The 26,451-nt window shown below is 45.5% G+C and overlaps 2 protein-coding genes across 5 annotated transcripts in view; one reads left to right on the top strand and one right to left on the bottom strand.

The window, feature by feature from the left end:
* Positions 1-3,234, bottom strand: part of mvk (mevalonate kinase) — a 68,218-nt gene extending 64,984 nt beyond the window's left edge. The window contains exons 1-2 of one of the 4 annotated variants that reach the window (XM_072479623.1): positions 3,061-3,234; positions 1,887-1,977 (exon numbers count right to left, since the gene is read on the bottom strand). In XM_072479623.1, coding sequence (XP_072335724.1) covers positions 1,887-1,964 — 78 coding nt within the window. In that variant the 5' untranslated portion in view covers positions 1,965-1,977; positions 3,061-3,234. The other 3 variants (XM_072479477.1, XM_072479380.1, XM_072479541.1) reach the window with 3 other exon arrangements.
* Positions 3,235-3,522: 288 nt separating this feature from the next.
* On the top strand, positions 3,523-25,351 carry mmab (metabolism of cobalamin associated B). The gene is made up of 9 exons (XM_072479248.1): positions 3,523-3,723; positions 6,438-6,499; positions 7,916-8,009; positions 16,071-16,128; positions 19,522-19,594; positions 20,497-20,594; positions 21,673-21,737; positions 23,607-23,666; positions 24,743-25,351. The coding sequence occupies exons 1-9, from the start codon at positions 3,602-3,604 to the stop codon at positions 24,831-24,833; spliced, it is 723 nt and encodes a 240-aa protein (XP_072335349.1). The 5' UTR covers positions 3,523-3,601; the 3' UTR covers positions 24,834-25,351.
* Positions 25,352-26,451: the final 1,100 nt, after the last annotated feature.

The following is a 26,451-nucleotide window of genomic DNA, read 5'->3' as shown; positions in this document are numbered from 1 at the left end:
AAGCAAGTGAGATCATGAGGACAAAGCAGGCTCACCTGTCACAAAGGTTAGCCATCGTAGGTCGCGAAGGTCAACCGGTTGGGAAAAGTGGGTCCCAGGAAAAGAAGTTTGAGGAAAACTGTCCTATGCTATATGGGAACTATGTAGGATGAATTATGGATCAAAAAGGGGATTTGCAGAAGGACTCAGGAGGAATAGGGGACATATTAAATGCATGCTTTTACATGTGTCTTTACCAAGGAACAAGATGCTATTCAGGCCATGTGAAAAATAGGTTGTTCAGACAATAGTTGGGTTTCCAATTGATAAGGAGGAGGTATTCGATAGGCTATCCGTGCTTTTGAGTTAATAAGGCACCATACCTGATGATATGTATCCAAGGATACGGAGAGAAGTGAAAGTTTAAATTGCAGGGGCACTAGGCAGAATTTTTCAATCTTTTTTAGACTCAGGGCAATTGCCAGAGAAATGCAAAAAAAGTGTAAAGATTTGCCCAGCCCAGTTATTTTAACTTCAGTGGTGGGGGAACATTGAGAAACAATAATTCAGGACAAAATTAATAATAACATGGACAAATGTGGGTTCATTAAGGAAAGCCAGCATGGGTTTCCTAATGGAAAATTGCATTTATCTAACTTGCTGGAGTATTTTTGAAGAGGTAACAGAGCAGGTTGACGAGGGCAATGTGGTGTATCAGGACTTCCAAAAGTTATTTGATACAATGCGACACGACAGACCTGGGAGCAAGGTTATAGCTCATGGGATAAAAGGGACAGAAGCAACATAGATAGGAAATTGGCTGAGTGAAGGAAACAGGTTAATGGATGTTTCTCAGGCTGGAGAAAGATTTGTACTGGTGTTCCCCAGGGGTCAGTGTTTGGATCCTTGTTTTTCCTGACATATATTAATGATTGAAACCCTGGATGTGCAGGGCACAATTTCAAAATTTGCAGATGATACAAAGCTTGGTCGGCATTGTAAACCGTTGAGGGTAATGTAGAACATCAAAGGGACATGGACAAGGTGGTGGAATGGGCGGATAGGTGGTAGATGAAGTTCCATGTGGAGAAATGTGAGCTGATTCATTTTGGTAGGAAGAACAGGAGACATCCAATAAAGGGCATGTTTCTAAAAAAGAGGGTGAAGGTGCAGAATGTCCTGGATGCATACGTGTACAAGTCATTGAAGGTGGCAGGAAAGGTTGGGAGAGTGATTAACAAAGCATACAGAATCCTGGGCTTTATTAATAGGTGCATCGAGTACAAGGGCAAGGAGGTTATGTTGAACTTGCATAAGACACTAGTTCGACCACAGCCAGAGTATTGTGTCCAGTTCTGGGCACCACACCTTAGAAAGGATGTGAAGGCATTGGAGAGAGTGCTGAAAAGATTCAAGAGGGTTGGAGAACTTCGGTTATGATGATAGACTGGAGAAGTTGGGACTGTTTTCTTTGGGAGAGCAGAAAGCCAAGAGGAGATTGGAAGAGGTATTCAAAATCATGACAGGCTTGGGCAGAGTAGATAGCGGGGAGTGGTTTCCACTCACGAAAGGATTTAGGATGAGAGGGCATAGATTTAAAATAATTGGCAAAAGAAGCAAAAAGCAATACGGAAAAAACTTTTTCACAGAACAGGTGGTTGGAGTCTGGAATGCACTACCCGAGATCATGATGGAGGCAGGCAAGAGGGAATTAGATTCTCATTTGAAAAGGGAAGAATGTGCAGGACTACAAGGAAAAGGCAGGAGAATGGCACTAGGAGAATTGCTCATTTGGAGAGCCAGTGCAGACACAATGGGCCAAATGGCCTCCTTCTCTGTTGTAACAATGTTGCAATGCTGTGATGTAGAAATACAAAGGCAAGTCTCCCTTTTAAATTATGATTTACCTTTCCGTGGACCACCGCATGCTCTCCATGCAAAATCACCTTCCCTGGGGCAGATATAATAAATGTTTTGTTTGCCATTCCAAAGTGTATCCTAAAAGGGATAAATTTTAACTTAATTTAATAAAAGTTTCAATCCATTAGCTTCTTGCTTGTGATCATTTGTTTAAATTGCAAAGTCAAAATTAATTCACGCGGTAAAATGATTATAGAAGTTTTGAGCAAGACTAATATATATATACACCCAGAACAATGAAAGGACCAGCCTCCCCAAACAGGTGCCGGAATGTGGCAACTAGGGGCTTTTCACAGTAACTTCATTTGAAGCCTTCTTGTGACAATAAGCGAATTTCATTTCAGAATGCCAGCAAAGCTTATCAGGAGTAGTTGGTGATTTGGGGTTGTGGTCACAATCAGGTCAGCCAAGATCTTATTGAATAGCAGAGCAGATTCAAGTGGCCTACTCCTGCTTCTAATGTGTATGTTTGTATGCCACATTCCTCATGAGCTATAGCACATATGGTAATGCCACTCACACTGGGATGTTATGTAGGACATCAAGGCAGACTTGCATTAATATAGCAACTGCCAGGATGTCCCAAGTAAGAAGTCTTACAACACCAGGTTAAAGTCCAACAGGTTTCTTTGGAATCACTAGCTTTTGGAGCATAGCTCCTTCATCAGGTGACTCACTTACTGTGCCCTTACAGTCCAGCGCTGGCATCTCCACATCAAGGATGTCCCAAATCACTTGACAGAGAATGGGGAGGGTTGAAGTGTAGTCATTGTTGTAATGTATGGTGCACAGCATGACTCCACGCACAGGAATGTGATCAAATATAACCTCTTAAGTGGTGTCAGGTGAAGGGTCAGTATTGGTCAGGGCACCAAGGTTGACTCCACTGCTGTTCTTCAAAGTACTGCCTTGGGGGTCGTGTACATCCACGAAGGCAGGTTTGACATTGCATCTGCGGCAGTGCGGCACCCCCTCAGTGGGAAGCCTTGCTCAGTGCTCCATAAAGATTTCTGACTCAAAAGCAGGCCAAGGTGCACCTCAGGCAACACCTTCAGCAGCTTCTGCTGCGGTTCCTCCTGCCCCGTCACCGCTTTACCTCCCGACCACATTCCAGTCTGTTCCTCTGATGTTAGTTCAGGTGAAGAAGGGTCTATTAATTACCTGGAAGGTTCAGAGGCCGCCGCGAGTTTCCTGTGACTTAATATATTTCGTGCCACTTCTGACTGAGGGGGTTGTCCATCTATTTACATTGATGAAGCCACATTGCGCGCAACATCCACCCCCTCGTGATCAGCCAGCCGCTCGCGCTGGCTCTGACAGCCGTGCCGTTACGTCCCGCTCGAGTCGGCACCCAAAGGGGCCGAACTCCCGCCAGCCGGCCAGTCAGGTGGGAGCACTCCCGTACCGAGCGACCAATCGAAACACAGGTCGCCCCGTCAGTCAAACCCATTTTTTCTAGCCAAGCGATGTCAAGCCGCCTCTCCAGCCAATGGCGGTCGCGTTTTCCTCTCGCCCAATCGGATGGAGGCGGAGGCGGAGGCGGACCAATCAGCAGCCGGATGCGGAGAGCCAATGGGGGATGGATGTGGGGGGGAGGGGCGGATGAGTCGAGCGGGCGCCGGCCAATGGGGTTGTCGGGTTGCGAGGTGGCCTGACCGCCGGCCGTTGACGGCTCGAACCGCGCGCGGTGGGACGAGGCTCGATGTCACCGGCTGCACTTAGGCTGGCCGCCTGTGTGCGCGGCCAACGAGGAGCAGCAGCAGCAGCTACCGCCTGGTTATGGAGCCGGCGGAGCTACTGCAGCAGCAACACAGACGGTGATAGGTGAGCACCGCCCGAAGAGGGATTAGGAAATACAGGCAGGGAGCAGCAACAACAACAACTGATGCTGACTGTTGTCGTCCCTTCATCACAAACACCTCCAGGTGACTGGGACCCTGCCACATGGAAATTAAGTTGTGTCTCTCTTCAGTAGTAAAGTGGAGGTGGGGCCCTTGTAGGAAGGAGGGGGAGGGAAAACAGTAAAGCCGGGAAATGAAGGCTACCAGTAAAAACTGCCTGAACTGGTCTTGTCTCCCTTAAACTGGAACTCCAGAATTACTGGTGCCAGTATTACTAATTTTTTTTTAAAAAACAGGGATTTGAAAAGTTTGAAATGTATTATCCTTCTGATAGAGTGAAAAATTAGGAAATTGAATCATGCCCCACAGCCTCACATATTAAAATTTTAATGTGGGCAGCACGGTAGCATTGTGGATAGCACAATTGCTTCACAGCTCCAGGGTCCCAGGTTCGATTCCGGCTTGAGTCACTGTCTGTGCGGTGTCTGCACATCCTCCCCGTGCCTGCGTGGGTTTCCTCCCACAGTCCAAAGATGTGCAGGTTAGGTGGATTGGCCATGATAAATTGCCCTTAGTGTCCAAAATTGCCCTTAATGTTGGGTTGGGTTATGGGGATAGGGTGGAGGTGTTGACCTTGGGTAGGGTGCTCTTTCCAAGAGCCGGTGCAGACTCAATGGGCCGAATGGCCTCCTTCTGCACTGTAAATTCTATGAAATGTGAGACAAATTAAAATCAGTAACCAGCCTCTATATATGTGATGATGTGAAGATGCTGGTGTTGGACTGGGGTGAGCACAGTAAGAAGTCCAACAGGTTTGTTTCAAACACTAGCTTTCGGAGCACTGCTCCTATATATGTGGATTAAAATCTTAGTACAAATGCTACACACAATCTTAATTAAATGGTGAAAGCAATCTTGAAAGTAACTAAAAGGTTTATAAATTCTTAAGATTTTGGAGCAGAATTAGACCATTTGGCCCATCGAGTCTGCTCTGCCATTTGATCATGGCTGATCTCATCCTGGCCTTAACTCCACTGTTCTGTCCATAACCCTTCAACCCATTACCAATTAAAAGTCTGTCTAGCTCCTCCTTAAATTTACTCACTGTCCCAGCATCCACTGCACTCTGGGATAGTGAATTCCACAGATTCACAATCCTTTGGGAGACGTAGTTTATGCTTCTGACCTGGAGATGCAACTTTCCAAGCGCTTTAATCAGAAAGAGCTTTGACCAAATAACAAACACCAAAATTAAAAGCAAATTAGCGGATGCTAAAATCTGAAACAAAACAGAAAATACTGGACATTCACAGCAGGCATGACAGCATCTGTGGAGAGAGAAGGGTGCTAACGTTTAGAGAACTGGTCAGATTTGTACAAACACTGAATTTGGGTTTATCTCAATTGCACTTGATTGCATTAATACATTAAGAAGTCTTACAACACCAGGTTAAAGTCCAACAGGTTTGTTTTGATTTCACTAGCTTTCGGAGCGCTGCTCCTGCCTCGGGTGAATGAAGAGGTATGTTCCAGAAACATATATATAGACAGATTCAAAGATGCCAGACAATGCTTGGAATGCAAGCATTAGCAGGTGATTAAATCTTTAAAGATCCAGAGATGGGGTAACCCCAGGTTAAAGAGGTGTGAATTGTGTCAAGCCAGGACAGTTGGTAGGCATTAATACATGGTACCAAATGGAAAGTCCAGTCAGCAACTACCATGTGAAAACTTCCAGGGAAGTTATTTTAAATGGGTAGGATTTATGAAGTGTATATGTAATTTTAAAGGTTTGTACACATATAACACATATTCCCGTAACAGCCTCCCCGAACAGGCGCCGGAATGTGGCGACTAGGGGCTTTTCACAGTAACTTCATTGAAGCCTACTTGTGACAATAAGCGATTTTCATTTCATTTTTTTCATTTCATTACATATAACATATTACATATTTCAATTAATATGCCTGCTAGAACCAATCTAACCTCAGCTGTTATCTAAGGGCTCCTGCCACCCCTTCTTCCACCCCCAAAAGCATTCCCAACCTGCTGTCTAAGATCTTTAAAAAAAGTTATCTTTTTAAAATCAATACTGGAAGTTGGTTCCAGCAAGGGCTAGTTGCAGAGTTCTGGTTCATCAATAATGCCTCTTTAGTTAATCTTCTGCAATATAAAACATTATTTCCTTGACCAACCTAGCTTCTGCATTCCAGGACTATGCAAAAACGAGCCATCCTTGCTTTTAAAAAAAATAAATTTAGTGTACCCAATTAATTTTTTCCAATTAAAGGGCAATTTAGGGTGGTCAATCCACCTAACCTGCCATCTTTGGGTTGTGGGGGTGAAACCCACACAAACACGGGGAGAATGTGCAAACTCCACACAGACCGTGACCCAGAGCCGAGATCGAACCTTGGACCTCGGCGCCATGAGGCAGCAATGCTGACCACTGTGCCACCTTGCTGCCCGAACCATCCTTGCTTAACCCAGTGATACACATCTGTTGTTGCACCCCAGTTGCTGCCCCCTGTCAGCTAACTGAAAGATAACAGACAATGACTGTGGGATCTTCTAGTTGATGCATAACCAACTAAACCTTTAGGCAAGTCTGAAGATAATTTTTGCTTTGGAGCTAGCTTATGATTGCACAGTTAATGTGTTTCTCAGGTTTTTTCAAAATAATATTTTGTTTTGCAGTTCTAATGCCAAAACAGGGAAGCCGAAGACTCCAAAGATTTACACAAAAACGGGAGACAAAGGTTTGCAATGATACCATTTGCTCTGTTCTTGAAGGTTAGAGCTGCTTCACTAGAATGAATAAAGGTGTCGGAATGGATGGATACAATTTCAAACCGGAATATGACATTATTCTTCTGATGTATGAGAACGTAATTTTGTGATTTTTTTTTTTTTTTAAGTTGTGTGTTTTGGGGAGTAAGAGGATCCATTAAGACTTGAAATATTTGTTCACACCTTGCATGAAAACCTGTTGAAAACAATTGCTCAACTGTAATTTTAAGTTTATTTTAATTCTTTGTTGAATTAATCTTCCGAACTCTTGGGTTACAAGTGGCCTGTCCCAGGCCTCTCCCTGTGCTACAGCAGGGAACATGAGAGTTGTTCCTGGTGGCAGTTCCCCTGGGATCAGGAATTTCTCTGATGATCTTTATTAGTGTCACAAGTAGGCTTACATTAAGACCGCAATGAAGTTACTGTGAAAATCATGTAGTCGCCACACTCCGGTGCCTGTTCGGGTACGCTGAAGGAAAATTCAGAATGTCCAATTCACCTATCAAGCACATCTTTCGGGACTAGTGGAAGGAAACCGGAGCACCCGGAGGAAATCCACCCAGACACGGGGAGAATGTGCAGACTCCGCACAGACAGCGACCCAAGCCAGGAATTGAATCTGGGTCCCTGGCGCCGAGAAGCAGCACTGTGCTATCGTGCCGCCCATCAAATTTGCATCATTATTCGAAATAATAATGACACTAAATGTCCTAGAACTGCACTTTCAATGTGCTGTGCTGCTATTGGATCACCAAGTGTGATATTATTGTCCTATCCTTTGTACTTCTTAGTTTTTTTTAATATGCAGAAAGGGGCATAAATCCATCTTGTTACCTAGTACACAGTGTGCTGACAATTCAGTAGGATAAAAGCAAATTATTGTGAATGCTGCAATCTGAACCAAAAACAGAAACTGCTGGTCAACCTCAACTGGCCATGATAAATTGCCCTTAGTGTCCAAAATTGCCCTTAGTGTTGGGTGGGGTTGCTGGGTTATGGGGATAGGGTGGAGGTGTTGACCTTGGGTAGGGTGCTCTTTCCAAGAGCCGGTGCCGACTCGATGGGCCGAATGGCCTCCTTCTGCACTGTAAATTCTATGACAGCATCTATGGAGAGAGAATGGAGCTAATGTCAAAGCTGGCAAGGAGTCATCCTGATGCGAAACATTAGCTCTGTTCTCTCCACAGATGCTGCTAGACCTGCTGAGATTGCCCAGCGTTTTCTGCTTTTGTTATAGCAAATCAGTACACTGTTTCTGACCCCACCATGACTTATTTGCATTTGCACTTGACTTCAATGTAACTGTCCAGACAAGTTTGTATACCCCAGAGATCCCTTCAAAGATGCTTGTTCCTTATGCCTTTCTAATATCCATGTTTTTAAAGGGTTTTCCATCATATTCACTGGGGAACGTAGGCAAAAGGATGATAACGTGTTTGAAGCTTTGGGCAGTACAGATGAATTGGCTTCTGCAATCGGGTATGTAACCCTTAACGTTTGGAGAATATTGGGAGCTATTGAGAAACTTGTGCTGGTGGTACACTTGTATTGCACAAGGGCTGCAGGCGCTACACAGCGAATTCTCCAGACCAAGAAGGTTCAATCCCTCGTGCGCCGTCAAACTAGCTCAGTCAGGGCAGCAGGTGAGGGAAGATAATTTTCTGTAGTGCCCCTGAGCTTTGGAGAAGTAAAATTACTCCGGGATTTTCACTCCTTCCCCAGGTATGAGGGATATTGGATAAGAACATTGCTTGTGATGTTTTGAATTGATTTATTGTACCAAGGTACAGTGAAAAGTATTGTTCTATGTACAGTCCAGACAGATCATTCCATACATGAAAAAGTAGGACATACATAAATACACAATGCAAATACATAGACACAGGCATCAGGTGAAGCATACGGAGTGTTGTACTACTCAGTAGAGAAGATGTGTGAAGAGATCCGTTCAGTCCATAAGAGAGTCATTCAGGAGTGGTAACGGCGGGGAAGAAGCTGTTTTTGAACCTGTTAGTGCGTATACTCTGACTTTTATATCTCCTGCCCAATGGAAGAAGTTGGAAGAGAGAATAACCCGGGTAGGAGGTGTCTTTGGTTATGCTGCCTGCTTTTCCAAGGCAGCGGGAGGTGTTGACAGAGTCGATGGATGGGAGGCGGGTTTGTGTGATGGACTAGCTGTGTTCACGACTCTGTAGTTTCTTACGGTCTTGGGCCGAGAAGTTGCCGTACCGGGCTTTATGGTGCATCTGTAAAAATTGGTAAGAGTCAATGTGGACATGCTAAAATTCCTTAGTTTCATGAGGAAGTATAGGCGAAGTTGTGATTTCTGAAATGAAATGAAAATTGCTTATTGTCACAAGTAGGCTTCAAAAGAAGTTACTGTGAAAGGCCCCTCGTCGCTGCCCCCTAGCCGCCACATTCCGGCGCCTGTTCGGGGAGGCTGGTACAATTCTTGGTCGTAGCGTCGACATGAGTGGACCAGGATAGATTGCACACCTAGGAATTCGAAGATTTCAACCATCTCCACCTCGGCATCATTGATGCAGACGGGTGTGTACGATACTTTGCTTAGTTTTGCTGATGTTGAGAGAAAGATTGTTGTCGTTACACCACGCCACTGGGTTCTCTATCTCCTTGCTGTAATCTGACTCATTGTTGTTCGAGATCCGACCCACTACGGTCGTGTCATCAGCAAACCTGTAGATGGAGTTGGAGCCAAATTGTGCCACATGGTCGTGTATGTACAGGGAGTATAGTAGGGGGCTAAGTACACAGCCTTGTGGGGCTATCGTGGAGGAGGTGTTGTTGTTTATCCTTACTGATTGTGGTATTGACCAGGAAGTCTCCCACAATTAAATGAGGTTAGGTGGATTGGCCATGATGAATTGTCCCTAGTGTCCAAAAGGCTAAGTGGGGATAGGGTGAGGGCCTGGCCTTAGGTAGGATGCTCTTTCAGAGGGCCAGTACAGACTCGATGGGACAAATGGCCTCCTTCTGCTCTGTAGATATTCTATGATTCAGTTTTTACATGAATATTATCCTTAGCCGGCGTCCATGCAAGTAAACTTGAGCCGGAACCACCATCTTTGGGGAAGGTGTGAGAGAAGAAGAACAGAAAGGAATAATATAATTCACTTTTCTGAACCACCAGAAACTGACCTTAACTCTGTTTTACAATAAACCAACGGACTGGGTTGCATTGAGTTGGCACACCATCATTGCTGGGATTTTAGATTTACTTTCAAACCTGACTGGTATTTGGGACAATATTTCCACTTCACATGGATGTGAACATATTTTCACAGCCAAAATGCGCATCAAATATTCTCTGGTTAAACCCACCATTGCTTGCTTGACCCTGTCTGGTCATGTGCCTTAATCTTAACCTCACGATTACCTCAAGCTCTGTATCGGTGTGGAATTTCCCATTTCCGAGACCAGATGTTCTTGTCTGTTAATATGATTGCTAATTTAGTCTTCGTCTGGAATTTTGGGTTACATGCTAATGCTCTGTCGCAACTGGGTAAAGCTTTTCAAACACACTTAATTTGTACTCCCAGGAGAGGGAGCGATGGAGAAATAATTGTTGCTGTTTTCTCACGTTTTATGGTGTCAGTAAAGCATCCATGACTGTGAGCTGTTTTATTCACCTTTTTTTAAAGGATATTTTATTCCAAACACACTCAACAAAATAACACCAGCTTAACATCTAATCAAAGTATACAGTTTGTACATTCTTTTCCTCGTTTTAATCCCCCCCCCCCCCAACAGCTCCTCAAATATAGCGATAAAAGGCCTTCACCATACCTCGAAGCCCTCCTCTGACCCCCTTAAGTCAAATTTGATTTTCTCCAACCTGAGACCCCCCAGCCACGCCACGACTCCCGGTGGTGCAGCTGACCTCCAATTCAAACGTATCCATCGCTCCGGCACAAAGAACAATGAAAAGTACAGCACAGGAACAGGCCCTTCAGCCCTCCAAGCCTGTGCTGACCATGCTGCCCGTCTAAACTAATATCTTCTGCACTTCCGGGGTCCGTATCCCTCTATTCCCATCCTATTCATGTATTTGTCAAGATGTCCCTTAAACATCACTATCGTCCCTGCTTCCACCACCTCCGGCAGCGAGTTCCAGGCACCCACTACCCTCTGTGTAAAAAAACTTGCCTCGTACATCTCCTCTAAACCTTGCTCCTCGCACCTTAAATCTATGCCTCCTAGTAATTGACGCCTCTACCCTGGGAAAAAGTCTCTGACTATCCACCCTGTCTATGCCCCTCATAATTTTGTAAACCTCTATCAGGTCGCCCCTCAACCTCCGTCATTCCAGTGAGAACAAACCAGTTCATTCAACCTCTCCTCATAGCTAATGCCCTCCATACCAGGCAACATCCTGGCAAATCTCTTCTGCACCCTCTCTAAAGCCTCCACATCCTTCTGGTAGTGTGGCGACCAGAATTGAACTATACTCCCAAGTGTGGCCTAACTAACGTTCTATACAGTTGCAACATGACTTGCCAATTTTTATACACAACGCCCCGGACAATGAAGGCAAGCATGCCGTATGCCTTCTTCACTACCTTCTCCACCTGTGTTGCCCCTTTCAGTGACCTGTGGACCAGTACACCTAGATCTCTCTGACTGTCAATACCCTTGAGAGTTCTACCATTCACTGTATATTCCCTACTTGCATTAGACCTTCCAAAATGCATTACCTCACATTTGTCCGGATTAAACTCCATCTGCCATCTCTCCGCCCAAGTCTCCAAACGATCTACATCCTGCTGTATCCTCTGACAGTCCTCATCGCTATCCGCAATTCCACCAACCATTGTGTCGTCCGCAAACTTACTAATCAGACCAGTTACATTTTCCTCCAAATCATTTATATATACTACGAACAGCAAAGGTCCCGGCACTGATCCCTGCGGAACACCACTAGTCACAGCCCTCCAATCAGAAAAGCACCCTTCCATTGCTACTCTCTGTCTTCTTTGACCTAGCCAGTTCTGTTTCCATCTTGCCAGCTCACCTCTGATCCTGTGTGACTTCACCTGAATTCCAGTAATTTCCCTACCACTGACGTAAGGCTCACCGGCCTGTAGTTCCCTGGATAATCCTTGCTACCCTTCTTAAACAAAGGAACAACATTGGCTATTCTCCAGTCCTCCGGGACATCACCTGAAGACGGTGAGGATCCAAAGATTTCTGTCAGGGCCTCAGTAATTTCCTCTCTTGCCTCCTTCAGTATTCTGGGGTAGATCCCATCAGGCCCTGGGGACTTAGCTACCTTAATATTTTTCAAGACGCCCAAAACCTCGTCTTTTTGGATCTCAATGTGACCCAGGCTACAGACTCAACATCCACCAATTCCTTCTCTTTGGTGAATACTGATGCAAAGTATTCATTTAGTACCTCGCCTATTTCCTCCGGCTCCACACACAAATTCCCTGCACTGTCGTTCATTGGGCCAACCCTGCCCTGGCTACCCTCTTGCTTTTTATGTACGTGTAAAACGCTTTGGAATTTTCCTTAACCCTATTTGCCAATGACTTTTTGTAACCACTTTTAGCCCTCCTGACTCCTTGCTTAAGTTCCTTCCTACTTTCCTTGCATTCTACACAGGCTTCGTCTGTTCCCAGCCTTCTAGCCCTGACAAATGTCTCCTTTTTCTTTTTGACGAGGCCTACAATATCTCTCGTTATCCAAGGTTCCTGAAATTTTCCGTATTTATCCTTCTTCTTCACAGGAACATGCCAGTCCTGAATTCCTTTCAACTGACACTTGAAAGCCTCCCACATGTCAGATGTTGATTTACCCTCAAACATCCGCCCCCAATCTAGGTTCTTCAGTTCCCGCCTAATATTGTTATAATTAGCCTTCCCCCAATTTAGCACATTCACCCTCGGACCACTCTTATCCTTGTCCACCAGCACTTTAAAACTTACTGAATTGTAGTCACTGTTCCCGAAATGCTCCCCTACTGAAACTTCTACCACCTGGCCGGGCTCATTCCCCAATACCAGGTCCAGTACAGCCCCTTTCCTAGTTGGACTATCTACATATTGTTTTAAGAAGCCCTCCTGGCACGTCCGACACCCCGAAGATCACCACCATAGGGTCTGGCTTCACCTCAACCCCTACAATCCTCGATAGAGCCCCGAATACTGTCTCCCAAAAATTCTCAATTCCTCACACCTCCAGTACATACGAGCATGATTCGCCGGCCCCTCCAACACCCATTTGCAACCTCCGGAAAAACCCACTCATCCGAGCCCGAGTCATGTGGATCCTGTGCACCACCTTAAATTTTGTCAAACTCATTCTTGCGCAGGAGCAAGTTGAGTTCACACGCTGCATTACCTCACCAAAGTCCCCATCTGATCACCCTCCCCAACTCCTCCCATTTCTCCTTGATCCGTTCCCTAATGTCCTGTCCTGCTCTCCCAACCATCCATATATATCCCAATCCTGCCGTTCCGCACCTCATCTGGGAGCAGCATTTCTCCAGAAGCCTATACTCCGGTACCTGAGGGAACAAAGGCAGCTCCTTAAGCGCAAAGTCCTGCACCTGCCAGTACCTCAACTCACTCCCCTTTGGTCACTCAAATCTCTCCCGCAGCTCCTCTCACCCAGCAAATTTCCCCTCTGCAAACATGTTCCTCACCGCACTAACCCGCCTACACATCCCATCCATCCCCCGGTGTGAACCTATAGTTCCGACACAATGGCGTCAACCCCGACATGTGATCCAGATTAATGTGCCTCCTCAGCTGGTTCCAGATTTTTGCAGACGACTCCTCCACCGGACACCCCCATTACTTCCTCGGAGCGAGCGGCAACGGTGCCTTCACCAGAGCCCTCAGGCCTGTACTCTTACAAGACTCCTTCCAACCTGACCCAGTTCGCCACCTCCCCTCCCACCGTCATTTCACCTTCACCCTATTCGCTATCCAATAGTAATGCAACACATTCAGGAGCACCAGCCCCCTTCCCACCTCTGCCTTTACCACAAAGCCCTCTTCACCCTCGGCAACTTCCCTGCTCACACAAATTCCGAGACCAGCACATCCACCGCCTGAAAAAAGGCCTTGGGGAGAAAAATCGGGAGGGACTGAAACACAAACAGGAATCTTGGCAGCGTGTTCACCTTCACCAGCTTCACCCTCCCCACCAATGTCAGGTGCATCGTATCCCACCTTTTAAGGACTCCTTGACCTCCTCCACCAACCCTGTCAGTTACCACCTATGCATTGTGGCCCACTTGTGCGTTATCAAAACCACTTCCGCGCCACCTTAAATGGCAGAGCCCCCAGGTTCGGCCCCCGCCCCACAGCTTTCACAGGAAACACCTAACTTTTCCCTACATTCAATTTATAACCCGGAAAAGCCCCAAACCTCTCCAGTAGGCCCATGATTCTGCCCATGCTTTCCAACGGGTCGGACATGAACAACAACAGGTCATCGGTGTACACCGACACCCGGTACACCCTGCCTCCCCTCACAATCCCTCAACCGAGGCCCGAAGTGCCATCGCCAAGGGCTCAATCGCCAACTCAAAGAACAGCGGAGACAACGGGCACCCCTACCTTGTCCCCTATAAACCCAAAATACCCCAAGCTTGTCTCATTCGTTTGCACATTTGCCATGGGAGGCGCATACAACAATCGGGCCCATGCCACAAACCTCTGCCCAAACCTCCATAAAGGTTCAATACCTCCACTCTACCTGATCAAAGGCCTTCGCCGCGTCCATGGGCACTATCATCTCTGGCACTTGACGGGGTCATAATTACATTCAGCTACCTCCTAATGTTACTAGATAGCTGTCTCCCCTTCACAAAGCCGGTTTGGTCCACTGAAGCCACCTCTGGCATACACTCCTCCAAACTTCTAGCCAATACCTTTGCCAGGAATTTCACCTCGGTCTTTAGCAGCGAGATGGGCCTATAGGATCCTCAGTCCAATGGATCCTTCCTCTTTTTTTGGGATCAGCGAAATTGATGCCTGAGCCAACGTGGCCGGCAACTCCCTCTTTTCCACCACTTCACTAAACATGCCCAAACGGGGGGGGGCCAACTCCTCGCCAACTGTGGGCAGCACGGTAGCATAGTGGTTAGCACTATGGCTTCACAGCGCCAGGGTCCCAGGTTCGATTCCCTGCTGGGTCACTGTCTGTGCGGAGTCTGCACGTTCTCCCCGTGTCTGCATGGGTTTACGGATGCTCCGGTTTCCTCCCACAGTCCAAAGACGTGCAGGTTATGTGGATTGGCAATGCTAAATTGCTCTTAGTGTCCAAAAAGGTTAGGATGGGGGTTATTGGGTTGGGGGATAGGTTGGAAGTGAGGGCTTAAGTGGGTCGGTGCAGACTCGATGGGCCGAATGGCCACCTCTTGCACTGTATGTTCTATGTTCGAACTGCTTAGAAAAATCCACTGGAAAGCCACCTGGCCCCAGCACCTTCCCTGACTGCATCATGCCAAGACACTCCGTCACCTCCTTTAGCTCTAACAGCTCCTCCAGCACCTGTCTGCTCCTAACCTCTAGCGCCGGGAAGTCTACCTCATCCAAAAAGCGACCCATATCAGCCCCCTTCTTCCCCCACCCCCGCGACTCGCCTTCTCCCATACTCATACTGCAACCCCTTCGCACTTCGTAGCTGACCCATCGTCAACCGTGCAAACTGCCCCTGCAACTACTTTCTTTCCGCCAACAACTCCTTCGTGAGGGCCACAGAATACCTCCTATCCACCTCCACTACCTCTTCCAACAGTCGCTTATGCTCCTCTGTCTTCATCCTATCGGGCCTTGAACAAAATAATTTCCCCTAGACCACCGCTATCAAGGCCTCCCAAAACTGCCGATACCTCCCAATTCTGATTAAGCTCCACATAATTCTTAATCACCACCGGCACCTTCCCAGAGAACTCCTTGATGGCCCAAAACCCGGAATCCAACCTCCACCCCGGCCTGTGCACCTGACCCGAACGAAGTCTGACATCTAGAAAGTGCGGAGTGTGGTCCGAAATCAATATTCCCGTGTGCTCTGCAACTTCACAAGCACAACTTCTGCTCTTCCGCCATTCTGAGTAGAATGCTGGTGCTCCAAAGGGTTACATTGGCTTCAACAGCTTGCAGCAGTGAGTGACCAACATTCTGCTGCTGCCTTGGATTTTTAGGACTTCACCTGAGCCCTCTTCAATGAAAGGCTGCTAACCACAGCCATGTATTTACTTTTTAACTGAGATCTCTTTCTCTCCCTGTTCCCTGTTTGGGAACTCTCCCAAGGGATTGCCTGGGATCCTTGTCTTCAATGGTGTGCTTTTCTGGACATATGATGGTTTTTGTGCTGTTTTCCTTCATGAATTGACGTGCTGGGATCACCCTCAGCCCTAAGAATGTAAAATGCTGAACTGCACATGTACAGCCCTCTCCTGGTCTGCATAAATACAGAAACTCTGAGATCTGGACTTCCTGACCTTTGTTCTTGACAAGAAATTAAGCCTGGCTTTCATAACGGTTGTCTGTTGTTTATTCTCAGGCTGGCCGTCGAGTTCTGCTTGGAGCAAGGTCATGAGTTTGGGGAGGAACTTTACAAGGTACAATGAATCATTGAATCAAATGACCCAGAGGAGGCCATTTGTCCCTTTCTGCCTGTGCCAGCTCTGAAAAGGAATTAGTCCCATTCCTCTGTGTTCAGCTCTGGGCACCACACGTAGGACCATGATGGCCTTGGCAGGAGTACAGGGTAGATTCACCAACACATTAGCACAGTGCCGAGTATTAGATTGAGGAAAGATTACATAAAGAGGCTTGTATTTCGTTGAATATGGAAGGTTAAGTTGGTGATTTGTTTTCAAATTTTTTAGGATTTTGAAAGGAAATGATGGGTAGATAGAAACTTTATCTGCTGGTTGGGGTGTCTTAAGTCAAGGGGACATAACCTTAAAACCAGACCATTCAGGAGAGAAGTTAGGACATACACTTCTTGCAAACGGGGTTGGATGTGTGGGAACTCTTCTCTCTCCCCGGTAAAAAAAACAGTAGATAGTAAATGTTTGAGATTTTTGCTGCCAAGGGACAGTAAAGGATATGGAATCATGGTGGGTTGATCAAATTAAGAAACAAATCAACCATGTTGTAATTGAATGTTAAATACACTCTAGAGTCTGAAATTATGTCCTGGTGCTAAATTCCCTCTGGTTGCTGACCTCCTGCCAGTGGAAACACTTTCTATTGAAATGAAAATGAAATGAAAATCGCTTATTGTCACAAGTAGGCTTCAAATGAAGTTACTGTGGAAAGCCCCTAGTCGCCACATTCCGGCGCTTGTTCGGGGAGGTTGGTATGGGGATTGAACGTGCTGCTGGTCTGCCTTGGTCTGCTTTAAAAGCCAGCTCTTTAGCCCTGTGCTAAACCAGCCCCATTCTATTGGTGGCTAAAAGCAAATTACTGCGGATGCTGGAATCTGAAACGAAAGAGAAAATGCTGGAAAATCTCAGCAGGTCTGGCAGCATCTGTAGGGAGAGAAAAGAGCTAACATTTCGAGTCCAATGACTCTTTGTCAAAGCTAACAGAGAAAGTGGGAAATATTTATACTGTGGAGTGAGAATGAAAGATGAGCCATAGCCACAGAAACCCAGGGAAACTGGGTGCTAATAGCCACAGAAACCAAGGGGAAAGAGTGTTAATGGCAGTCCCTAGAGAGAACAAAAAATGTGAAAGGCCAAACAGCAGAGAAACTAACATCAGAGGTTGAACTGTAGATGTGGGGGGGGGGAAGGGAAGGGGGAAGCAAAGAGGAGAAAGGTTCAGGAAAGGTGGATAAGATTGTGGGGGGGGGGGGGGGGGGGGAAGGGAAGGAGGAAGCAAAGAGGAGAAAGGTTCAGGAAAGGTGGATAAGATTGTGGGGGGGGTGTTAAATATATATTAGGAAAGAAAGAAATGGTAAAATACAGTTAAAATGAAATGGGATGAAAACAAATGGGTCGAGGTGGGGTAGAGCTGATCATCTTAAGTTTTTGAATTCGATGTTGAGACCGGAAGGCTGTAACGTGCCTAATCAAAAGATGAGATTTGCGTTGAGCTTCACTGGAACATTGCAGCAGGCCAAGAACAGACATGTGGGCATGGGAGCAGGGTCTTTTGTTAAAATGGCAAGCAACGAGACGATCAGGGTCCTGAATGCACACAGACCGAAGATTCTCAGCAAAACAATCACCCAGTCTGCGTTTGGTCTCTCCGATATAGAGGAGACCACATTGGGAGCAGCGAATGCAGTAGACCAAATTTGAAGCGATGCATGTGAAACGCTGCTTAACTTGGAATGAGTGTTTTGGGCCTGGGATGTTAAGCATGGATCTATTGGTGTCTATGCCTTCAGCTACCTTGGCCTTGGGGTCTGGAATTCCCTTCCTAAACCTCTCCACCTCACTTTCCCCCTATAAATGCTCCTTAAAACCTGCCTCTTTGAACAAGTTTTTTGCCATCCACCCAAATATCGGCTGTGTGGCTTGGTGAAAGGAAGTGTGGTCAGGGTAGCTGTGGGAGTCCTTGGGCTTATAGTGGGTATTGATCGGTAGCCTGTTCCCAGAAACCGAGAAGTTGAGGAAGGGAAGAGTTCGATATGACCTGTGCAGAGGCAAGAGAATTAAAGGGATGGCAGTCATTTGGGTTTTAATCATCTGCAAGGGTCAGCCGTTGACAAGAAGTTACAAACTAAGAAGCAGGAGCTCAGTTTTTGAAGTTTGACGTTTTCTAGAAAGAAGAGTCATGCCAAAATTACTCACCCAGCCCGTGAAAGGGACCAGTTGTGTGCTTTATTTTAAAAATAATAATGAAATTGTGTGCAGGAAGTGAAGCTCATTTAGTCACGGTCTTTTAAATAAAACAGCTTAATAATTGTATCAGACCGTATCTCTTGAGGGTAAATCATCCACCTACTGAAAGATTGAAGCACATTTTAGAAAGGCAGCAAATCCAGGGTTTTATTGTTACACCTTCCGAGTTGTACTATCAAATATTAGGCAGTACAAGCAACCCCCTGAATGTGAAAATGAAATGAAAATTGCTTATTACATAGAATTTACAGTGCAGAAGGAGGCCATTTGGCCCATCGAGTCTGCACCGGCTCTTGGAAAGAGCACCCTACCCAAGTCCACACCTCCACCCTATCCCCATAACCCAGTAACCCCACCCAGCACTATGGGCAATTTTGGACACTAAGGGCAATTTAGCTTGGCCAATCCACCTAACCTGCACATCTTTGGACTGTGGGAGGAAACCGGAGCACCCGGAGGAAACCCACGCAGACACGGGGAGAACGTGCAGACTCCACACAGACAGTGACCCAGCGGGGAATCGAACCTGGGACCCTGGAGCTGTGAAGCAATTGTGCTAACCACCATGCTACCGTGCTGCCCATAAAATATTTAGAGTACCCAATTCATTTTTTCCAATTAAGGGGCAATTTAGCATGTTCAATCCACCTAGCCTGCACATCTTTGGGTTGTTGGGGCGAAACTCACGCAAACACGGGGAGAATGTGCAAACTCCACACAGACAGTGACCCAAAGCCGGGATCGAACCTGGGACCTTGGCGCCTTGAGACTGCAGTGCTACCACTGCGCCACCGTGCTGCCCTAAAGTCACAAGTAGGCTTCAAATTAAGTTACTGTGAAAAGCCCCTAGTCGCCACATTCCGGCGCCTGTTCGGGGAGGCTGGTACAGGAATTGAACCTTGCTGCTGGCCTGCCTGGGTCTGCTTTCAAAGCCAGCGATTTAGCCCTGTGCTAAACCAGCCCCTATACCAGCCAGGTAATTCAACACCACTGAACTCTAATAACCACAGTATATCTATAATTTGTATAATCACCATGAAGAACAGCCACTTGAGATAATCACTACATTCTTGATGTAATCAATTATTTCAGATACTCGCCTGTGTACAATGAATATATTTAATGTTGAATTTTGTTTGGCTTGTTTCACAGATTCAGTGTATCTTACAGGATGTTGGATCCAACATAGCTACCCCTATCTCCTCTGCACGAGAGAGCCATCTTAGTAAGGAATTTTAAAATCCATCAATTAAAGCACACTTAATTATAATTCTCCTGATTCTGTAGAACCCTTGTTTCCATCCCCCCCCACCACCCCACCCGGGCACACATTATCTGACTGATAGTGAACAGGCTATCCACCCCAAACATCTACTGGTGTTACCCTAAACGAGCAACTAAGCAGTGCTTGAGGGCAGCATGTGGTGATTCACTCGTCTGTGGCATTTCCTTCCTCCCATTTGAAAAGGGTGACTAGCTGAAATTGGGAATGGTCCCTGCGCACAAGAAAACTCCAATCCTGTGTTAAGCAGGTGAGTATCCATTTACCGAATTAGGCAGACATCTAATAATTTACAACTGTTTTATTGTTGATGTTATAGTTCAGTACAAATACTGGTTTCCACTCTTCCCTTCAGGATCCTCTCCCTTCCAGAAACCGCTTAATACTGGGGAAAACCCAGCTCTTAAATACACGTTTCAATGGGCATCACCTGTCCTTAATTCACTCTGAAGCTAGTCCTGGTTTACTCTTAAAGGGATCGATATTTCTAACATTGAGGTCTTGCTATGTGGTATTCTTGCCTCAAGGAATTAATGTGCAAAAACGTGGCTAAGTCTGCCTGTGCCACAAGATGGAGCGAGAGCAGGGTGAAACTAGCCTGTGCTCAGCAGCTCATTGTAAAGAACAGAGATTTGCAACACAGCATTGGTGGTTGGCCACTACTGCAGTTGCTGTATTGATGTCTCCGCATGCTACATCAATGTACTGCTTGTAATTGGGGTTATAGATATTTAAAACACTGCACAGAACTGATTCTGTAATTAGTTACTTTGCATAGTATCTTGCTGAGAGCATTCTTTAACATCCATGAAAATATTGATTTATCCTTTGTATGTTTGTATTAGAGAGAACAACATTTAGTGAGAAGCCAGTGATTGAGCTGGAAAATTGGATCGATCGATATACAGAGCAGCTTCCACCTCTTTCAAACTTTATCTTACCAGTACGTATATCATGGAATTCTTTACTGCAGGTTACTGTTTTCGCAAATCTCACTTTCCATGATATCAAGCTAAAGCATATCTTCGTAACAGGGTGCTGCCATGTTGTTAAGGTGTCTTGCAAATGCACTTGTGTTCTTGTACTTTATCATGCTGTGAATTAAATGAGGGCACAACATGCACAAAGACCTCTTTCAACATCAGTTGTATTTGCCACAAAACTAATTTTAAGCAGATGAAGCATATTTTTCTGTTAGTCAGTGTGGCTAGGCCTCCAGATCAGGGTAGTTCCAAGAACTGTACCTGCAACCTCAGGAGTGGAGTAGGCAGTTTCAAAAATCTGTAGCTCTGTTTGAGAGAAACACCAAACAGAATGATGTATCTGGCCAGTGTATCTGGCTATCGTTGTCCCCCAGTGCAATTTTACACACTTTTTTGTGGTTTTCATTGGAAAGTGCCAGATGGGGTGCTCCAGGGTATTATCATTTGGGATATATTTATGAACTCTTCAGAAGCTGTCCACGGAGCACTGGAAGGGGTCTGGTAGAAAATCAGCCTCTTCCCCTCTCACTTGTGCCCACCCACCATTGCAGCTCTGATAGCAAAAAGCATGGGAAAATCCAAATTTATGGATATGCTTTCTTGAAAGAACTGAAAACAAACAGCATTTTGAATTGTCATGTGACTTGCTTATCAGACTGCATGTTAATGGAAGTTGGCAAGGAAATAAAGTATCATATCACCTGTTGGCTCTTCAAAGGCCCAAAACTTTGCTTGATATTTCAAATTGAAATCTTTTTATTCAGCTCCATTCTTATTTATCAACTAAGAAAGCTGTTTCCAATAATTAATAAGAGGGGCACACAGTAGTGACTGAAACTAGTTTGACCTCTCCTGTGCGGTTCTTGATAGTTTGACCAAGATGGGGCATTGGGGTGAGACCTGCCAATGCGTCTCTGGCAAAATGCATTTATTGTGCCCACAGGTGACTCTGCAGCATCCACTGACTCAAACTCTGTTTACTGTTGATATCTTGTATTCTACTGAACACAGACTGCCAGAATCCTTTTTCTTTTGCAGTCAGGAGGAAGATGCAGTGCAACCCTGCATTTGGCACGAGCAATCTGTCGTAGGGCAGAAAGGAGGTAAATTAATGAACAGGGTCTTTATTTAACTTCCGCTCCAGCAGCGTTCTCTGAGTCTCTCATTACCTTTTATGCATTTAGATGAATAATGCTGATATAGGGAATGGCTGAAACATATGGAAGTGCTGCATAATTTGGAGCATTATAAGAAACCACCTTCCACAGCAGCCTCATTCTGGCTAAGTAACAGAATACACAATCTAACGTCATATTGTGATTCAAAGTAGAAAGGGTTCAACTTTGATTGTGCAAAGTTTAATAATCACAACTGACATGACTACAGATTACAATTATCCATCAAGCCTCAGTACCCGGCCCTGATTATTCAACAGATCTGCCTTATCCTTCAAACTATCTATGTTTGAAGAATGACCATTTGGATGTGACAGTAGAGAAATGATATGATTGTACCCAAGAATAAATCAATGCCTTCAGAAGGGAGTGGGAATCCTTGGGAGTGAATACCTTCAAAGCAGGATTACTTCTTCATCTCTAATTTGGAGCCACCAATATACTTGGACCAATTATGGGATGGGCAATGAATGCTCGCCTAGTCAGAGAAGCCCACATCCCTTGAATGAATAAAAAAAATTAACATGTTAATCACCTGCTTCAACATTCTATGTAGTGAGCTGAAGCTGACTCATATAAATTCGATCAGCATCAAAACGATCTGGTGAGGAGCAGCACAATGGCACAGTGGTTAGCACTGCTGCCTCATGGCCCTGAGGACCCAGGTTCCATCCTGGCCCCAGGTCACTGTCTGTGTGGCGTCTGCACGCTCTCCCCGTGTCTAAGTGGGTTTCCTCCGGGTGCTCCGGTTTCTTCACACAGTCCCGAAAAAGACGTGCTATTAGGTGAATTAGACATTCTGAATTCGCCCTCAATGTACCCGAACAGGCGCCGGAGTGTGGCGACTAGGGGATTTTCACAGCAACTTGATTGCATTGTTAATTCAAGTCTACTTGTGACACTAGTAAATTATTATGTGATGCAAGTGAATGCTGTGGAGTCTATTGGGAATTGTGGGAGGGGAAAAGAAGGAAAACATAGAACATACAGTGCTGAAGGAGGTCATTCGGCCCATCGATTCTGCACCGACCCACTTAAGCCCTCACTTCCACCCTAACCCAATAACCCCTCCTAACCTTTTTGGACACTTAGGGCAATTTAGCATGTCTAATCCACCTAACCAGCACATCTTTGGGAGGAAACCGGAGCACCCGGAGGAAATCCACGCACACACGGGGAGAACGTGCAGACTCCGCACAGTGACCCAGCAGGGAATCGAACATGGGACCCTGGCGCTGTGAAGCCACAGTGCTAACCACTATGCTACCATGCTGCCCGTGGAAAGTTTTACACTCGCTGACTTCTAATCGAACTTGGGACCCTGGCGCTGTGAAGCCAGTGCAATAAGCGATTTTCATTTCATTTCAACCACAATGCTACCGTGCTGCCCGCGGATAGTTTTACTCTCGCTGACTTCTAATCGAACCTGGGACCCTGGTGCTGTGAAGCCACAGTGCTAACCACTATGCTACCGTGTTACCCGCGGAAAGTTTTACACTCGCTGACTTCTGATCCCAATCCTTCCCCTAACCCTTTTTTGAGCCGATCCTCATTATCTGTCCACCTTGTCCACTAACCAGACCCCACTAACCTTTCCCTCTCTTGGTAGTGGTCATGGGTAACCACTCAGGAGTAGTTGGTACATGATCTTGGCTCAATCCTCAGACCAGTCAGATGAATCGGATATAAAAGTAAAAGGGAATACTTGCGAGAAATTTCAAATTTAGAAAAACTCAAAATCTGAGTATCTTAGAGTTTACACTAATCTGCCAGTTAACTATACATTTACTTCAACAGCATGGTCTCTATCGTTCGGGCTGGAGAAGCTGACCAAAATGCTGCAAGATACCTCAACAGGTAAAATCAGTTTTGTGCGATAGAAATTGTTAATGTAAAGCTAGACCAGAGTGATCTCCATTCCCATCTGAATTGTCCTGGAGGGGTAAATGAGCAGTAGGAAAAGCAGATATTTGTATTGAAAGGAGAGAAGTTTCCCTGCAGGTGATGAGTGGGGTTCCCTCTTGGGCTCAGTGGAATGGGGAAATTGAATAAGTAGGGTTTCATAATTTTTTGTACTCCAGTTGGTGGGTAGGGACAATTGAATACTCTTATCACATTTTGGACCCATGGCGAGCCTAAAGCTGCCAGTGTCAGGAAAACTACAGCAATTACAGAATAAAGCTTTTAGACTGCCCAAAACATAATTTAACTATTGACTGGTATGAATGTACCGTCCCAATTTATTCGCTCTTTGAGCAAAAGGTGGCAGTCATTTGGGGAGCGATTCTTTTTGTGGACCTTTGGCCAGTAGGCTTGAGAATATAAAACCATAAGATTTAGCAGATTTAGGCCACTCAGCCCATTGAGTCTGCTTCGCCATTCAATCACGGCTGATCTTTTTCTCATCCCCATTCTCCTGCCTTCTCCCCATAATCCCTGATCCCCTTATTGATCAAGAACCAATATCTTGTGAGCCTTTCATTTATGGTTTTTTTTGCATCTCGCTGTTCTCAGTTAGGCAATAGGAGCATTTTATTTGACTTTTCTGTACGAAAGCTCAACTGCATTCAGTGTCTCTTTCTGCAAATGTGCATGGGCATTGGCTGAGAATAGGATCAACGTAGCAGTGAGGATGTCCATGGAATAGTACAATTATTGCTTGTCCCGACACTGGGAAAATGGTATCTGCCAAAGGGCTTTCAGGCATCTTCGAGAGGATTGCAAAAATGTGGGAACGGGCAATTGGATTTAAAAACAAATAAAATTAATAGAAGTTCACCAAGGCATTTGTTAAGTAAGCAGTTTCTTTATGAAAGTTGGTCATTCATCAGATTTCCCTACAATGACCCATCCTCGGTCACATAAATATACTGTATTGATTTATAATACTTTGCAGTGATAACAATCCTCAGGGTTCTCCTGTTTCCTCACAGGCTAAGTGACTACTTATTCACATTGGCAAGGTATGCTGCCATGAAAGAAGGCAAAAAGGAGCAGATTTACAAGAGGATAAATCAAGACTAGATGGGTCCGGACCCTACTTTCCACTTAAAATGAAGATGGGAAAACCTTCAGAACTATTCTATATTACAGTTGTAAACCTTTTATTTGTATCAACGACAAAGGTATATGAAGTTTGTAATTGGGCGGCTTGCTTTGTATTTGACATTTCAGGAGATTGGTGCAATGCCAGCCACTTGACATTATGTCTCCTCATTTGGGGGAAAATGTGTAGGTTCGGTTACGAGGATAGGGTGTGGGGGTTGGGCCTAGATAGGGTGCTCTTTCGGATGGTCGGTGCAGACCCGATGGGCCAAATGTACTCCTGCACTGTAGAGATTATATATGAGGCTAGGTGTGGAATAAGTTGGATGCAGAATTCTGTTTTCCTGTACCCTTTGGCCCCCCAGCTTCAGAAGAATGCTCTTGAGTTGTGATTTTTGCCAAGAAAGAATTGCAGTGAAATCACCACACCTGTGACACAAACTCACTGCCTATAAAGGAAACTTCCAATTCATTAATAAAATAGATTTACAACTCCAGTCTTCTGATAAGAATTGTACTTCAGTCTTTTTCCGAAAATGCTGTTTTATTTCTTATCCTCTTCCTTCCTGTTTTTCACAACATATAACTATCCAGAGAGCAGGGAGAGTGGTTTACATCCAGATTCTTTGTTAGGCTGGAAGACCCAGGGTTACTCTTCATTCACTGTTGGTGACTGCTCTTTTATCACAACTAAGGTGAGATATTAAAATTAGGAATTCTGACTTTGTGTTCATGGATGCATTACGATAAGTTATACATTTGCACAGTTTGGTTTAAAATTGAAAAAGTTGGCTAAGGCATTGAAATGCGGCTAGTTCACATTTGGGTGAAAGTTCTTCATTCAGATGCTGTTCTATTTTTGTTTTTGCAAATATTCTAGTTGCTATTCCGTACAATCTGTTGAATCATAATAGTGTTGCTAAGTAATCGTTATGCATGGTAGCACAAGTGGATAGCACTGTAGCTTCACAGCGCCAGGGTCCAAGGTTCGATTCCCCGCTAGATCACTGTCTGCACGTTCTCCCCGTGTCTGCGTGGGTTTCCTCCGGGTGCTCCGGTTTCCTCCCACCGTCCAAAGACGTGCAGGTTGGGTGGATTGGCCATGATAAATTGCCCTTGGTGACCAAAAAAGGTTAGGAGGGGTTATTGGGTTACGGGGATAGGGTGGAAGTGAGGGCTTAAGTGGGTCGGTGCAGACCCGATGGGCCGAATGGCCTCCTGCACTGTATGTTCTATGCTGTTTCAAGAAAGATGTCTTGCGAACATTCATTTTTTTTAATTTTTTTTTATAAATGTTTTATTGAAAATTTTTTCCCAAACAACAATTTTTCCCCTCTTACAAAGCAAACGCAACAATAACAATACAGAAATTTTAAACAATACACAAGTAACAAAACCCCTTTATCTTTGACCTAAACCAACCCCCCCCCCCCCCCCCCCTCCCCCTGGGTTGCTGCTGCTGGTCATCTGTCTTCCCTCTAACGTTCCCCTAGGTAGTCGCGAAATGGCTGCCACCGCCTGGTGAACCCTTGAGCCGATCCTCTCAGGGCAAACTTTATCTGCTCCAGTTTAATGAACCCCGCCATATCATTTACCC

Source organism: Scyliorhinus torazame, chromosome 1 (assembly GCF_047496885.1).
Source record: "Scyliorhinus torazame isolate Kashiwa2021f chromosome 1, sScyTor2.1, whole genome shotgun sequence".
Lineage (NCBI taxonomy): Eukaryota > Metazoa > Chordata > Chondrichthyes > Carcharhiniformes > Scyliorhinidae > Scyliorhinus > Scyliorhinus torazame.
Note: the sequence above shows the minus strand (reverse complement) of the source record. Positions and strands in the feature narration are given on the sequence as shown.

Coding starts and splice junctions, on each gene's coding strand:
- mmab (XM_072479248.1), top strand. CDS start 3,602: ATGTCACCGGCTGCACTTAGGCTGGCCGCCTGTGTGCGCGGCCAACGA. Junction 3,724..6,437: donor AGCAACACAGACGGTGATAG/GTGAGCACCGCC, acceptor TTTGTTTTGCAG/TTCTAATGCCAAAACAGGGA. Junction 21,738..23,606: donor TGTCGTAGGGCAGAAAGGAG/GTAAATTAATGA, acceptor TTACTTCAACAG/CATGGTCTCTATCGTTCGGG.